We start from the raw sequence: 18,182 nt of genomic DNA on the forward strand, positions 1-18,182 counted from the left end.
GAAACAGACCCAGGCACCCGAGTCAAACAGCGGCCACTTGTAACGTTACACCTGAATACCCTGTGCAGTCCACTTCGCAGGGAACTTCTAGCCAATCAGCACGCACCCTTAGGCTAAAAAAACCCCTCTATAAACCCACTGAATCTAAAAAAGAAAAAAAAGCTGTTTATGTTGTGAAAAGTGGACATTTTGGAGATATGTGGTTTGGACAGCAAAAGCTTTAGATTAGCCAAAACATTTCCACCTAAATGTGAATCCATTTGTCATGTGTACAGGCGTTAAAGGGACAGACATATGGTTAAACAGCTAATTAGATGATTGACAATGAGAGATGCATAACTGTTATATTTGATGCTAAATAGAACTTGACAAATACTGTTTGCTATTGTGCTAAACAGCTGCTGTAGCTTCAATTACAAAACTGGGGTCTAAGTGATGCTGTGGGTGCCATGTCTTTTTCTGTCTGCTAAGGTAATTGAGCTAGTAAAAATATGAGTGGGTTAAAAAAAAAAAAATCTTTTTATAGATCATATTCATTAAGCCTAAATTCCCTATAGGCCTAAATGAGCGTCCGCTGGCTTCACAGATCACTTTGTATCATACTGTCTCTGTAAGCTGTGTGACATTTAAAATGTTGTATACGCTCTCTCTGTCTCTCTCTCTCTCTGTCTCTCTCGCTCTCTCTCTCTCTCTGTTTGGTCCGTTATTTAATGATATAAGATAGAAACAGACATGTCCTCACAGTAAAGACAGAGAGACAGACAGGCAGTGACACCGAGAGTCAGACTGAGAAAAAGAGAAGGAATAGTTTATCACGACAGGAGTCTGAATGCAAAAATAAGTCTTTTAATCATGAATATTTTCTAAAAGATTAATGGAACCAGGTTTTATGCGAAACAAATGACTGAATCAGAGTAGTAGGCAATACATGCACTGCCATCTTGTGTTGTTGAGCTTGGGGTATAACTGTTTCAGCAGCCCCACAGCAGTCAAACTAAATTAACATCTGCTATTTCCTCCAACATCCGCTGGCTATTTTTAGCATTATTTTATTTTTAAACTTCATATTTTGATAGGTAACCACAATGTAGCGTAAATGTTGTTCATGATTTTTATTAACCCCCTCCAGAGTTCTAAATCGGAAAACAGTCAGCAAAAGCGGCTTTGCTTGTCTGTCCTTCCCCATGGGATATCCCCCTGTGAACACAAGTTTTCTTCTGCATGGTGTGCACAGTACAGTAAGCAGACAGATGACAGATCTAGTCTTGGGAGGGGCTAAAATGATAAGTGTGGAGATTAGGCTAATCTCGGGTTATTTTTGTTCTCTGGGCTGTTGGTGGTGGTTGCTGTGGGTATGTTATGAGGCTCACACTGAAGAAAACAGACACGTTGGTGATCCCTGAGAAAAGCTCTTATGATCTGTGTACTACAGACTCTCCGTACTTGACTGACTGAATCTCCATGAAGCACATAATGATCCCTTGGTTATTTAGAGGGGGATAGTACCACTTATGGCAGACATATCCTCTAATGATGTCTTATGCAAAATAATTAATTTGTAACCAGCGAAGCATTAAGGGTTATTCTACTCTCACTTCCCAAGAGTTAATGTTGTAGCGGATGGATTTAACGAAGCATCCTTCATCCATTTGTCATAACGACAGCTAGCTGTGCTCATCTATTGAAGTCTAGCTGTTAATATGAATCTAAAGTCAATAATTTATATTGTCTTGTATTGGGGCACCTCTATAGCAATTAACTATTATTATTATTTTCATCATAAAGGTGTTATTATGGATGTCCATTTGTGACTACAGCACAGATTAGATTATGTATCATATCAAGTGTAGTTACTCCTGATGCGACAGCTAACACAGTCAGAGGTATGCGAGACTAGATAATATGTTGCTCCACTCTGGGTCATATGACCAATTATACTTTAAAATCATACGGTTTCAGTTTATTTGTATTGGTTATAAGGCACTTAATGTTTGCTGATTATACTACAGTGTGTATATTTAGCCCTAATCATGCTAACGTCATTATGCTATTAGATCCATACTAAGTTGTGTTTGCACTGCAGAGGCCACAGTAAATGGAATGGATCAATTGGAGTATGAATTTAATATATCAATATACCAATTGCATTGTATTTGGACGATTCACTAGTCTCAAATCATACCATGAGGTAAATCTCAGTATTTCGGAAAGTGTTTGTCCTCGCTGTAAAATGTGGCAGAAAAGGTCCATCGGGCTGATGTTTAAACAGCAGGTCACCCTGTGCAATCCAGTCAAATCCCTCCTGCTCTCACATGGGTGCTAATCTTCCCTGACGGCCTTCTTAACACTACAACACTCGCCCTTCCCCTTTTTTACTGCTCCATGACATTTGCACAAACTGCATCTTACTGTTGTCTTTCTTTTTCTCTTGCCTGCCTTCCTTCAGCATATTCTCTGTTTGTACATTTAGTGTGGTTTAAATTCAAATAATAAATGAACACAAGATGTACAAACATTTAAATTTTGATACTTTACCCCTCAAAGTTCAAAATGAAATGCAAAGTTGTCGGACAATTTGGTATTTCAGCAAACACTGTGAGGCTTGAAATCTTTTGCAGAGAGATGAGAAGATCCCAGATTCCACTCTTATGTTCATGTGATATGTATGAAGCGAGAGCTGGGAGTCAATTAGCTCATCTGTATGTAAATGGTGTTGCTCATAGTGTTGAACCTATAGAAAATTAACACCTATATTTGCAGCTCTTCTCGGCTTTACAGAGCTTCACACTGAGTTTCAGCGCATTCAGCTGTCCCACTCGCAACTTTACTGTTTTGGTTCATTCTCATTACTCTCAGCAGGTTATTGTTTTCAGCTAAAGAGCTCCAAAAACCTACTGTACAATAACATTTTCAGCACCATGTCAAAATATATGTACATATAGACAAATGATGCTGACTGAATTCAAAAACCTTGTTTTTGTACATCTTTCTAAATATTTCACAGAATGAATCTGTTCCTGTTTAATGACAGTGGGCAGCAGTACTTTGGATAGATGTAGCATGCTTCTCCTGTTATCTCTCAGCTCTTTGTCTGCTTCCTTCTTTCCTCCATCATGGACTGACTGACAACTTCATCCCAGGAATTAAATCAGTTTCCTCAGTCAAACTGTTCTGCTGAAACAGACTTTCATAACCAAGCAAGTGGAGAGAAAAATAGTTCATGTTTGAAAACAGTTGTTCTCAAAGCCTACTGGCGAGTTTCTGAACAATATGTCCAAACACGTTCATTTGTTTTCTCAGAAATGTTTTCTTTAGACTCAGTTATCAACGCACCGGTGTTGCTGTCTGAGCTAAAAGCACTGTCCGTGTTTGGAGATGTCAGTCATGTTGGGAACATGTTTTCTTAGAGCTGAGCTGATGTTATTTTGTTACCACTCCTCAGGTTACAGGTACAAATCAATAGAACATTCAACCTCCTCCTCATCCATAAATATATTTATTTGTTCCCCTGATGCACTGACCCCCCCCCCCCCCCCCCCCCCATAGAGCTGACTTGTATAAGCCTTGAGGATATTTCTAATATGTATTAACTGCCATGAATTAATGAATTAATCCCCACATGGGAACATTGTTACGATCAAATAGAAGTCTTAGCACATTGTGTGGGTCACACTATTTAAATAATGAAACGGAATACAGAAGATACAGAGACAGAATTTTAGTTAATGTTTATAAAAACACAGGATCCTCACACAATCCCCCGATGAAGTTCATGCAGAAAACATCATAAATGTGACCCCTGTGGCTGTGTGAGCTTCTGCCTCAGAGCATGCTGCCTCTGCCAATGATGCTCTGAATGGTTGAGCACAGATTAAGGCGGAACAGTAGTGTTGAGGTTATCACGCTCACACGACCAAAATAGACGCAGAGCGGGTGAGACAGCGGCCAAGGCAGCTACGCTCGCAGTACTGTGTGATGTGCTTAGTGGAAGAACCAGAGAATAACTGCTGACGGACACAGAAATGATGGAAAACAGAGCGGATAAACTCCCGTAGGAAAGAACCACTTGGGAAGAAATAGTCTTTATTTTAACTTGGGAAAGACTCATTACCAAGGGATGACTTTCCAAGTTAAATGAATGCAGTGATAGATGGTTGCCATGGGGCTAATCCAGTGAAGAACAGTATCACCATATCCTCCACACCTGAAACTATCTATCTTTATCCTACACTTTGACATTAAGTTGTGATTTGAGTCCTTAATGTTAGCAGTATTTGATGATCAAGATTCTGTTGAGGTCACAATCATACGTACATTCTGTTGAGGTCAAACATTCGTTGATTAAATGTGTTGCAGAATTTATATCAAAGTAACTGCATAAAATAAAAAAGGAGCAGCATACAGAATACAAATATATATAAAATAAGTTCATTTGTTTTGCAAGCTGTATAAAAAATGGCAGATTTAAAAAGAAAGTCAACTGTGGGTAACACTTTAATTTGTGTTAAATTTCAGTAAGTTATTGCAGCAAATGCTGTAATGTGTGGTTATCACAACCAGGGCAGTGATTCAAATATGTTATTGTCTATGCAAGAAATACTCTAAATTTAAGTGCTTGTCAAAAGCTTAAGTTATGTTGGCTGCTGAAATGATGAATGATTAGCTTTAACAAGTCAAAATGGACACCAAATAAACAAGTGGGAGTGGCATGTTTGAGAAATGTATATAATGATAAATTGTGTTAAATCAATATTAGGATAAATAACTGATTGACATGTCCATTTCATGCCAGTTTATACTTAAACCCACTAGTTTTTAGAGAGAAATATTATTCTTTTTACAGCACATTTATTTGAGACTGTTGATCACGATCAGCTTATAAAATATAAAACGTTGTTATAGATTTAACGACTCAGCAGTAAATGTAGCCTCAGCTTGGAGCAGCTAAAACATCCGAAAGATGCTAACACATTAATGCGTCAATAATTATAATCCAATAATATACATTATAATATCACACTCTGAAACGGGTCATTCCACATTATGAGAACTTTTACTTTTGATACTTAGAGTATATTTTAGTTGTAATAATTCAGTACTTTTACTTTTCTTTTATTCTAGTGCCCCTTCATGCTTTACTGTTCTTGGAAGGCAGGAGAAATAATGACCTCCTCTTTAAAGACTTCCCTGTTACATTAATAGATCACTACTTGTTTTCTGTGCAAAGAACCCATTGATCACCACCTGCCTTCTAATGAAGTCTCCGGCTCCAAATAACTGCTGGGCCTTGTTACGTAAATGTACTGCTCAGTAATGCTGCAGATCCAGAACTATTAATGCAGAGACACATTTTGCACAGCTGTAGCATGGCTCCAAGAGAAGCAAGTCACATGTAACACTGCTGAATGGATTTTGTATCTTCTCTCCTCTTCTTATGTAGTTTATTCTAGTCTGCATTGTATAATATAGTATACAGTAAGCTGCCTGACGCACAGAAATAATGCCAACTCTATTTTTGTTCATTTATTGCAGAAGTATACATACATCAACATGATTGTGCATAGGGCATTACAGGCATGTGAATTGAAATTCCTTCCAGCAAGCTGATTTTCGTTGGGGCGGAGAGAATTACATTAGAATTCAATTTCCAGTGTATGTAAAATATTCCACATCCAGCTTAACTGTTATGATGGTCTTCTAGAGGGTTTTTTTGGTTGTTGTTGCTTTTCTTTTCTAAATTTTGACAAAACGTTTAGTGGCCAACAACTTTTCTGGTATTTATAAGAAGTAGGAAAACATGAGACTTGATAAATCCCAGTGAATTCCCATTACATGATAATATGATTTTTCAAATCCTAGTTCAACCGTGATTTTGTGATTAAGCAACACCAGGAGAGATCCAAAAGGAGATTTACAAGACGATGCTAAGCGGTAGAATTCCAGATTTTCCTGGAAGCAGTTTTGTCATCCTTCAATGTAATAGCCAGTGGTGGATTTAATCCCCCTCAAATTAGTCCCTCGCTAATCCTCACTAACCTCCAATGTCCAATTTGAAAATGCATAAAGAACGTTTTGTAATTGCATGTTTAAGGCCCACAGCTTGATGGCGAGTAATTCCCCAGCATGCTCTTTTATCTGGACATCAGAGTCCAAAACAGTACACAGTACATAAATCCACTTGACAGATTGCAGCAGAGTAAACACCTTAAAAGTTTAGGTGAAACACATGTTGGGTCACCTCTTTGATTTTCATACACAGACTGTAACCTTCCATGCCAGTTGTGAAGTGAAGTGTGTTTTGTTTTTTTTGTTATTCAGGAACAATTCTCAGTAAGGTACAACATGAATGGCATTGATTTGAGTTGTGGTGCCCACAGTATTATAAATCCTATCCTTATCTATGCAAACACACAGTAGCTCCCAGGTCCGCATCTACTCCACAGGACTGTACTGATGAATTGACGTTGACATGCCAAATGTGAATGATCGCCATGCTGGCAGGACACAACCAGCGTGTGACCTTGTTCCACAGTCACTTAACATCTTGTGTTTGTCTCTCCTGTGTTAAAGAATTATGCTGACCTATGCCCCTGTCCCCAGGTTAGTCATAGTTAAGCTTGATGTACTTACTTTTGAGCTAATATTTTGCCGATGTCAACCGAGAGTATCAGTGATGCTTTTGGCTCTCAGTCAGAGCTACCTATTTCCTGGAATCATGTAGTTAATGAGTGCTTAAAGTGGCTGAGAAACCTTCTGGTGCACGCACTGCTTGGTCAATCGTTGTGATTGACTTTAGGGACATTTTTCGGAAATATGAATTCACTGTCACTGCCTTCCTCTCCTGTGTATCTGTAATGTGAGCAGATGGTTAAAGTTATGTTTACAGGAACACTCTCAAGCTATGAAACATGGGAACAATCACGCAAATTCACAAACAGAAGTAAAGAAGTAAAGGTGTGCTGGATTAAACAAGCCAGGCTAGATTTTGAACCACATGGATCAGTACAGAGTGTGACAGTCAAATCAATAAATTGATGAAGGAATATCCCAACGACACACAGACCACAAAACTGCAAAAAGAAGCAGGGTCTTGCATGACGGAACTCAATGTGAGCTTGTACTAATGGTGCTTTTGTTGAGCAGCTTTGCGCTAAAAAAAAAAAAAAATGCAGAGAAGGGACCAAATTCGGATGAATTACAGGCTGGTACTGCAACCAATCAGAAGCCCTGAATCCCCTTGAAAAAAGAATAATTTTACATTGCAGTAATCTGCAACTGTTTTAATAATAGTTTTAGTCATATTTTAAGAAAAACCTATTGCATCAAGCATTAACTTGTGAGGAATAACTGCCTGCTCTCTGTTTTATAACATTGTATTATATTTTTGGAGTTTGGACTGTTATTCAGAACAAACAAGCCATTTGAAGATGTCACCTTGGAATGAATTAATCAAGAAAATAATTAACAGATAAATTGATAATAAAATAACATACGTTTTAAATTGTTTTGTAATAGGGCCATTATGCTTCTTGGCATAGTGCGAAATGCAAGGTCACAGGGAAATCATTCTTCCGTCCATTTTCTAAGTTTACTTCATTCAAGCTAGTAATCTCAAAGTAGCTAGGAGTTTAAGTAACCTCCTCAAATGTAATGACACTTCTTTTACTTTAACAGATTTCTTAAAAAGCCTAAGGCATCATCAGTGCTGTGGGGATTTCCTTTACTGTAACATGTTGACTAAAACGGGCAAGCCTGTATTTTGATCCTCTCCAACATATGAACATAATGGCAAAGACACACTATGGTCTCCTTCTTTGGTGCCTCAGAGCACTTCTTAAACTGTTTGCTGAACGATGGTGTAACATGTGCATGATTGAAAGTTAAGGAAACTGGTCTGAAGACACCTATCCTGACCAGGACATCGGACCCGCATTCCACAACACTTCGCTGTGCGAGTAACTGATTTAGTAGGATAAGAAAAAATTTGGATGCAAATAAAGGTTGCACATATTCATTATATTATTTGAATTATTACAATAAAAGTGCAATATGGAGACAGTTTTTGTCCTTGTAGAGTGTATTTCATTAATCTTCATCACGATGAAGGTTATCCTGTGTACTCCTGTATCCACCTGGAGCCTTTTATTCTTAGGAACTCTATTAATAGACTAAAACCTCATGGCTACCTGTTGCAACTAGCAGACTTTTCAAACCGGTGCCCCTGAAATACAAACCAAAACAAATCCCACATTGTGTTAATGAGGTTTTACATCTTTCCCCTCGGCCCACTGTGACTCAGTGTGACCCAGAGGTAGCAGAGGCTTCCCAGCAAAGTGAAACACTCCCTTGTAAAAACCTCTCTGCAACCTTCACACACACGTAACCTAATCCCTTGCCTTTCCCTAAAGCCTGCAGCCCTCATTTTTCAGAGTTTCTTTAGTTGTGTTTCTTGATTATGCATTAGTTGAAAGACAAAAGTGCAGACAGGCAGTCGGCCCTTTTCTATTTCTGCCTGGTGTTGTCATTTGCAATGCAAAGAAGTACCAAAGTGCAACATCCTGTTTTCCAGACTTGTTACCATCCTTCAAGAATGTATACCTTTATTAGTCACCATTCTGTCTCTGTATTTGTGTCTGCCTGTCTCTCCTATTATGTCACCAAACTATAATGGATGTGACAAACATACACACCCAACAGAGGGAGAAAACAATTCTGCCAAATTAAAAATATGTAGGCAGTGGAGGAGATACTGAGTGAATTGAGACAGCCATCCTGTAAGCTAGTGGCTAAATTTAGCCTGTGAGGGCAGTGCACTGCATCTCCCTGTGGATGAGTTCAACCACAGAGGGATCTAAGCATCAGCTCAGCCTCTTGTTCTCTCATCTGTTCTGTGTATGGACACTGTCCTTTGTGCAGAAAGGTTACAGGACAGTCACAATAGACCAGGGTGGAGAAATGTGGATTCAAAGAGCTTTAAAACACCTGGGGTTTAATTTTGCATAGGTGTCATGGCAAAACTGGTTTAGAATTATGCCTACATGTGTCAGCACAACATGATGTCCGTTCTCAGGCTCTTTTTTTCTGGAGTGATTGCACTCTGAGAAGAGAAAGTAAGTAGCTCTTGCAATTTTGTCAAAAGTGGTCAGAATTTTTCTTCAAAATTCTGAAGTATATAAACCGGAAACAAGTCAAAATTAAACTGAGGTGAAAAAAGGCAGATAACGCCAAACTAAAGGTTGGATCTGGAGTTAAATATAGAGAAAAACTACCTATTAGAAAATAGAAATGTTCAATGTAACAATTCTCCTCATTTCTGCTCTTATACAAATAACATTTCAATAGATCATAATTGTATGATATATTCACAATCACATATTGTTTGACTTCCACTTTTTGTTTACAATCTGGCCTCAGTTAATTCAATTACTGACTTTAACTATAACTTTAAAAATATTTAAACCTTTATCACTAGGGTAGAAAAACATGACACCAAAAGTTGTGATTTCTTTAACCTCATGGCAGTGTGGTGTGCCATAACCTAAGGCCCAAATGGTCATGACACTTACTTTGAGTAGAATGGGCAGTTTACACAGCATGGAAAGCCATAAACTTAAAAATAGATACCAATTACTTGAATCTTTCATTCAATAAATTGGCAAATTGCGCAGGTTTATTATGCAAAACTCACCAATCTCTTTTTTTTCTCTTCATATTTCACTGTTTTTAGAAGGAGAAATTGAGCTTCAACGTGAGGGTGATTATGGAATAACTAACCTGGAAATAAGTAATGGGTCTCTCATGATAATGAGAAATTAGTGCCACAGCTAACCGGCCGTGAGTCAATTCTCTTCACCCATATCTGATGGGAATGAAAGCTTTTACGGGAGGTGACGGGGGAAGGACCCAAAAGCAGAGTCGGAGCAGGCGGGTTGAACTTCAACAAAAGACTTTATTAAGATCCACAAAAAACACAGGGAAGGCAAAGTCCAAAACCGGGGAATCCAAAGCAAAAATCCCAAGACAAAAAGCAGGTCAGGGCAAGGCAACAACAAGGGAATAACCTAGGGAAGTACTCACAGGGAAACAACGGACGGAAGGAACAGGAGGGCTTCAGGAACGCAGACTCTAACAGACTTGAGGACAAAAACAATGATGCTGCACTAGACAAAGGGAACACAGAGGTTAAATACAAGAGGTAATGAGATAATGGGGAACAGGTGAGACATCAGGTGAATCACATTTGGGCGGGGCTGGGCAATCAGACAGGCAAAAGTAAAGCTAGACAAGACAAGCCAAGACAAGACAGGAAGCTGACTACCACAATAAATCAGACGGTAGAACAAACAGATACGGGGGAACAAGACAGGACCAGGGACACAGGACCACAGAGAAAACAGGCAAAAACAGAAGGAGGCCTGAGAAAGGGAAACATACACCCAAACAAAAACCCCAAACCACAACAAAAGCGCTTCACATTGCACATATGCATACTCACCCTGCTGATGACTTTCTATTCTGAAATGTCCTGGTCTCATGAAAAAACACACACAAGCAGTATCACTTGCCCCAGCTCATGTCATTTAAAAACACATACCTGCTAATTATTCCAGATGTATGCCCTCCCTTTATCATTTGTGTAGGAAAGCAGTTGAATTATGCAACTCAACATCTGAGATGTGCGCACGCACACACAGACACAGACACACACACACACACACACACACACACACACACACACACACACACACACACACACACACACACACACACACACACACACACACACACACACACACACACACACACACACACACACACACACACAGGCGGCAACCACATTCTCTTATGGACAAACGGGGCAGGCACACCATACCCTCCACCTCAAAGGTGACTTTATACATTTGTGAATCTTTTTACTCTTTAAAAAATAGTTTTGTGCCTCTGAAATACCAATGCATGTGATGTTTTCAGAGACACTAACATATCTAAATCTGAACCACTGTCCGTCTGCTTTGCCTGCTGTTTGAACCCGACCGGTTTGAACACTTTACTTGAACATGATGTATGATCAGGACTTGAATGTATATTTTCACATAACAAAGGAGATACTAGAACGATCTAACTGAGGTCTCTCTGTCTCTTTTTTCTCTTTGGCAGATTTTCCATATGACCTATGACCTGGCTAGTGCAGTGGTAAGAATATTTAATTTGATAGGGATGATGCTGCTTCTGTGTCACTGGGACGGCTGCCTCCAGTATCTGGTGCCTCTCCTCCAAGACTTCCCCCCTGACTGCTGGGTGTCCCTAAACGGTATGGTTGTAAGTATTACACACTCTTCTCTTTTGTTTGTTATTTTGGCATTTGGTATATATAAAATAATCTTTGCATTTCATTGCTACATACATGATATTTTGCTAAAAGACTGAAGCTAAAGCTGCATGTTTCAGGCAGCAAATGACAAACTGATGACCCATGTAGAAGACAAAGAAACATCATTGTTTTGTATTGCAGTGTAGGAGTAGTAAGCTTTTTAGTATTTTAGTACACTACAATAAGACAAATGTAAGAGCAGGCAGTTATTTCATTCAAGATAACCCTGTTTGGCTGTTTAGCTCATATGCCCTTGTATGTCTAAAAGAGAAAAGGTTGTTAAGATGAGGACCAACTGATGTGTTTTCCAAATGAAATTCTATATGAAAACTATACTATTTCTCATAATTAAAGGTCTGTTAGCTTTAAAATAATGTTGCAGTTATAATGAATATTTTGAAAAACATAAAGGTATTGTTCTCTTGTTGTGTTGTATTAATATACAGTAGTGTCTGACTAAATAAGAATTGCAGGAACATTTCAGTAGGGACATTTTTACAGGTACATTACTGATCTGCCAACCGACAAAGAAACATATCTTGAACTGAGGCAGTTAGACAGTTTGAACCAAATATGCATGGTATTCATGCACTGTAGTGGTACTGTAACAGTAGTGTACTGCATGTTTCTGTTTTCCTTGGCCTTCTTGTTTCATAGTATTGACAGATATGACACTTTTTACGTATTTTCTCATTCATTTCTGGCCTCTCCATATTGTGCGTGGATATCCAAACTGAAAATGACTTAGTTTGAGATCTTTGGGGCCCGTCTCCCATCTGTATGTGCTTTTTCTTTCACTGGGTTTTACATTTTTCCACCTCCCTCTCTCTCTCTGAGTTGGGGTCACCGGACAGTGGTTGCTCTCAGAGCAATGTGATAGTGTAGAAATGAACGGGCCTCCTGGGTAATGTTGATTGTAAATACTCGCCCGGGGGAACTCTTCTGTCCTCTCATCTCCCTCTCTCTGACAAACATGTCTGTACTCCACATGCACAATGACTGCTCAGAGGCATCTGCCTTCAGGAGCAAAAGTCAGCCTTCCTCAAGATCACAGCCCTGTATCCAACTCTTATTTGTACTTCAAGGCAATGAGTTGCCCAAGTGAGCCCAATACCAACTAGCATGTGTTATTCATCCCAAACAGACATTAGCAATCTCTATTTGCATCAAAATTAATTTTCAGTGACAAAATGTCCCTCATAACTGTCCCAGTTCATCCTTGCTAATGCTTATGGACACAAAACCAGGTTCCTTCATTTTCCTGCTGCCCCAAAGATTCTTTTTAATTTTCCTTTGTTCAACATTGCTTCATATTTACTGCTACTTGTAATAACTAAGCTTAATTAGAAAGGATCCTTGCACTTGTGATGTGTGTTGCTCTGCTTGCTCACAATTATTCAGATATATTCCCTTTCTTGTATGCAAATGATGTGCAATGGGAATCATGTAGAAGGCTAAGTCGCTGCCTCTTGTGTGGAAGGATCATTTGCATGGAAATCAATAGCCATAGCTGGGGATTGCAAAAGGGACTCTGAAACAAAGATAATGTAGGATACCTGTGTGCTGGATGCTTATAGGTGATCTACACAGCTCTGAAAACTAGTCAAATGAAACTAGAATAATTTGCATGCAGTACGTCAAAACAACATCACAAAGATGCCTCCCAGCTCCTCACAGATAAGCTTCCTAGTGACATGTTCTGACTGCAGCTGCAGACTGGCACACCTATATATAGAACGTCACAGAGTTTGTGTAAAGTCTGAAGGGACAACAATGCTTTCAAATCTCAACAGTTTCACATTTTCTTGGATTAGGATTACCATATATTTCAGGAATCTAGTCCATTTTTGCATCTTGTGATCAGGTATTAAAATACAGATTGTGACAGCGTTGAGGCTGCTGAAAGGATTAGTTGATTAATAAATTTATAGATAGAAAATTAATCATCAACAAGCAAAGCATTCTCTGTTTCCAGCTTCTTAAGTAAAAGCTTTGTCTCTTTTCTTTCACTGTAAATAGAATATCTTTGGATTTTGGACAGTAGGTCAGACAAAACAAGCAATTTGAATAGTTACCTCGGACTACAGGCAGTTATTATAAATGATGAATCAAAACTTTAGAGAGTAATACTATGCCACAAGAATAATGAGAGAAATTGGTCTCAATACCACTGATCCACAATTTAAAATAAGAGTTTCAAATGTGTATGATGATATGTTAGTAATCTGTGATGTTCACAAATGCATTTTCCACCAACAAAGATAAACTAATTTGGGGCGGCGTCTAGCTCACCCAGTAGAGCGTGCCCCCCCATATAGTCTGAGTCCTTGGCAGCGGCTGGATTAGAGTACGACCTGCGCCCTTTGCTGCATGTCATCCCCTCTTTCTCTTTCCCTTTTTTGTCTATTCACTGTCACTATTGAATAAAAGGAAAAGCCCCAAAAAACAATCTTTTAAAAGACAAAGAAAAGACCAACCAATTTGAACAAATAACTCAACTTGAATAAATGTCAGTATTCTATATATCAGGTATGTCATTTTGACATCTTTCAATTTTTGGATTGCTTTCTATATTGAGTTCTCCTCCGTTTTTGTGATGAATGAACCCTTGCATTGAAACTTAGTGTGCAGAACAAAATTAATCAAAAAAAGAATTGATGAAACAATTGTTAGTTGCATCCCAAAATGAGACATATTTGAGGCAAAATCTCTAGTGATTGCCACTGTAGGATGTCAGCAACCAACATGGTGATACTGACTGTGATGTGGGAGAATGAGCAATTTGTAGAAATCTCTTCCCTGTGGACCCTTACTGCGGTCTGGCAAATCCAAAGTGAAAAGCCTGGCCCACATGTGGGATTCTTCTTCTCACACAATCGCAATGCATTAGCATTCATAAGTTCAAACTCTTGATAAGATATGTCTTCTTCCGTTTAAATACAAAATGTGATGCTCCAGCCTGTTGGGAGAGGGACTTTCAGGTGAATGTTGCCTTCAAAGGTTGTGTCTTTCAGCGGCTCAAGAACGACTGCTTTAAATTCTGATTGCGTCTTATTTTGTTTCTGTCGTTGGCTTGGTACTTTCTTTCTCCAGCTGTGGGAAGAAGAGTGGGGACAACCAGGACTGCAGATACTGCTGAGTGGTGCAGTACAAGGTGTAGGACTGTTATCTTCATGACTAATGGCCTGAGAGTAGCTTCTTACTCTTTAGCGGCTGCATTTACTTAATCACCCAACAAGATAATGCTGCTGTCGCTGGGTTGGCTCGTGTGAGAGGGTGACGGGATGTTACTTCTGTCGGCATGCACAGTGTAAAGATATGTGTTTAGCAGCATGGAGGGACATGTGTGTTTTGTGAGTGTTTGTGTGCCGTTCCTGTCCAGGTCTCACTTTAAAAAGATGGACAGCTGAGCAGTATCCTGCAGAGGATTCATGTCTCAGGGGCAGACAGATAGACAGATACTGTAGGTAGACAGACAAAAACAGAAAGGCATTGCCTAACCATGCATAACCACCCTTCGGTTTCTTTTATCCCTGAACTACCCACTACTTTCCCGTCCCAACCTCAATGAGTCATTTAAAACAGCCGGGCACAGTCCAAAGTTTATGAATTAATCAAACTATTTTTATATATACATATGGCACTTCCCTCATCATGAGGACATTTTGGTTTCATCTTAGTAAAATGCAAGACTGCTTTTGCCCAGATGTGAAAAGGGTGTAGCTCACTTGCTTAATTATTTGGTGTACAGTACCTTTGATTGGTTGACATTGTTAGGTGTGTTATTCACCCCTCTTGGAGAGTCTTTGCTGATTGATTTCAATCACTCATCGCTAGAGCATCTTTGTTCATTCAGAAATGCGGGAGTATGAACACCTGAATTGTCAAGATGTCAAGCATCGCTGCTCAACAACAGTAGATCCGAGTTTCAAGGGACTGTCACAGGACATTTAAAAACATCTCTTTTGTTATACACCTGGAGACATAAATCAGGCTGCTTTCTTGCTTAGTTTAACCTTTCTGATTGAGGGTGTGCTCATCAGGGAAAGTGGCCGACGCACTTGATTGCACATGATTGGATAGCAAAAGCAAAAGAAGAAGTCACCTCACTCCTCAGAATGTCAGTATTGTGTGGTAGACATGTAGTAATCTTCAGAGAAAGTAGAAAGACAGGGTTTTTACAAAGGTGACTAAATTTAGATCTATGTTATGAGATGTAGAAATATTAAATTAACAAATCACAAAGCACAGAATAACATGTCAGAGAGGCGTAACAGCCCTATTAATTAATCAATTAAATTTAATTGGCAGTTATTTTATGCAAAGAATTCCAAGTTCAAGCCACTGAGATTTGTTGCTTTTCCTTGTTTTTTATGTGATGATAAATGGAAAATAATGGTCATTTTTTTGACATGTTTTAGAAAATATTTGGCAAATTAATTGTTGATTGCAACACCACTGACAACCCAAATGTACAACCCTAAGGAAAGCAACTGAGACCTCTGCAAAAAAAAAATAATAAAAGGATAAAACTGTAGAAAGCTTGGCAGGTCCCAGAAGGATTCTTCCTCAGTACTGCTGAGCTGGAGATAAGCATGAAACAAACGACACAAAGAGAACATCAACCTTTACACTGAGAAGGTTACCACTGTGAGTGTTTTTTCTTGCCAACTTACAGTTTGGGGCTCACGCAGGCCAGCAGACCCCTGCACTTCCTCGCTTATGTGTTCAGAGACTGTTGCGCCTTCTGTGCACTCCCAGAGAGAACAGCTTGTAGTTAAATTACGTAATAAAAAAAAAATTGATATTGTGCATCACATTTTTTCCCGTGCATGGGACAGCTTGCCGGGTATTAGACAGTTACATGATTGAGTAATTAAGACCAGCTAATGCGGATGTTTGTGCTCATTTTTAAAAAATATGGATAATAAAAACACGTGAGGGAAGCCTTTACCTGGAATAAAACATTAAAAAAATACTCACAAAGTGCTAGTAAAATCAAAATATGGTGACATTTTACATCAAAACGTATTTCAAATGGAAAAGCTAGAATGTTTATTTTCAAAAAAATGTCATAGGAAATGTTTTTTTTCTTGGCTTTTACTAATAAGTGTCACTCTGCAGTAAAATGAGGACAGCTATTTAATTAGTGTGCATCTGTGGTAATGAGTATCACTCTATTTTTTGTTATTTGCCCTATGAGCAGTGGTGTTGTTGAGGGTCAAATCCTGTCCTTTGCAGCTGTGTATTACATCTTCTAATACATAGTCTCGTAGTTGCTCATTGGTATGAACAACAACCCAAGCCTCTGGGTCACACTTGACACCGGGACAGTGGTGAAGCATCCAGGTCACATGACCAGTCTCATCCTGTGTGATGGGACTATATGGAGGCACCATGTTGTGACTAATGAATTCAAATGCTGGTTGATGTTAAACAAACAAGCAGTCAAACACTTGGCTAAGTCTAATTATAGACCGTTTTGAGTGTTTTTGCATGGGGTAATGAATCTGTGAATTTGTGTTACTGTTGACTATAAAGTTTCAATGTCACTTGTTTTGCTTCCTCCAGAGCTTCATTATATTTCAAACTTCAGAAGATCTGAGCAAATGTGCAGTGTTAGCCACATTCATTAAAGTCAAAGGGATTGGAGAGAATAGGGAAAAAGTAGAAGCTGCTTTTTGAAACGGAGGGTATACGGCGGATAATTCTGTCAATCTGTGAACATCCTCACTGCTGTAGGGAAATACATGTTCATGTCTGTCATTTGATGATTACTGTAAATGGACAAAAGAAATCCAGGACAGTATGTACTTAGTGTAAGATTGGCTGCTACAATCATAATGCACAGCACTAAATCTACTGCAAGTCACTTAATGTAATGGATGGCAAAAATAGAAACTCAAGGAATCAAACCAGTAATAATGCAGATGTTATTCCTGCAATGCTCTTCTATAAGAAGGCTCTCTCTCTCTCTCTCTCTCTCTCTCTCTCTCTCTCTCTCTCTCTCTCTCTCTCTCTCTCTCTCTCTTTTTATCAAGACTTGAATCTAGCGATTGACCCCATCAACTCATGCAAAATGTTTCCTGAGGAAGTAAATCAAGTGAGAAGTAGGATCATTTTCCCATAGACTTCTATAGAAAAATACTTATTTGTGGAGTTGCCCCCTGCTTAAAATTAGATAAAATTCAGGTTTAAGGCATATTGGCTTCAATTGTTGAACATAGAAGCTTTGTCCATTATTGTTACAGTCTATGATAAGGACTTGAACTAATATTGATGGAACATCAATGATGTCTAACATGTTCAATGAGGAACCACACCTGTGACAGTTGAGTCCGATAAAGAGTGATTGGTTAGTCCAATGAGCTGATCATTACTGGGCTAAGAGCCAAATTAAAAACTATTCTCCCTTTCATATGCTCTACATTTAAATATACATCAGACATATGATGTGCAGTGCAACTAGATGTGAAGTCAATTCCCAATCCCTATATACATGTAATCTGTACATGTAATCTGTACTACAAAAGGATTATATGACACGCTCATGCAGTGCAGACATTCCCTGTTGCACCAAACACATCCAAGGACAAATAGCAATAGATGCAGTGAGTCACCACAGCTTATCTGTTTTAACCTGGCAAAACTACATTTCTCTACTTTGACATCCATACAAATGTGTCAACACAAACATTCTGTAGCACTACCCGTCATCGCAGCCACACATGCTAAACGTACACATGTGAAAGGACACCTGAGGCTCCTGACCTCACAAGTGGCATTTAGGTGGTTTGTGCGGGGGGGGGGG

General features: G+C 39.0%; 1 protein-coding gene across 1 annotated transcript in view; it reads left to right on the forward strand.

The window, feature by feature from the left end:
• The window catches only part of hcn1 (hyperpolarization activated cyclic nucleotide-gated potassium channel 1), a 66,840-nt gene that overhangs the window by 19,585 nt on the left and 29,073 nt on the right, over positions 1-18,182 (forward strand). Inside the window, exon 3 of the mRNA XM_032540306.1 lies at positions 11,158-11,319. Within this exon, the coding sequence (XP_032396197.1) occupies positions 11,158-11,319 (162 nt within the window). The remainder of the gene's footprint in view (positions 1-11,157; positions 11,320-18,182) is intronic.

Source organism: Etheostoma spectabile, chromosome 16, assembly GCF_008692095.1.
Source record: "Etheostoma spectabile isolate EspeVRDwgs_2016 chromosome 16, UIUC_Espe_1.0, whole genome shotgun sequence".
NCBI lineage: Eukaryota > Metazoa > Chordata > Actinopteri > Perciformes > Percidae > Etheostoma > Etheostoma spectabile.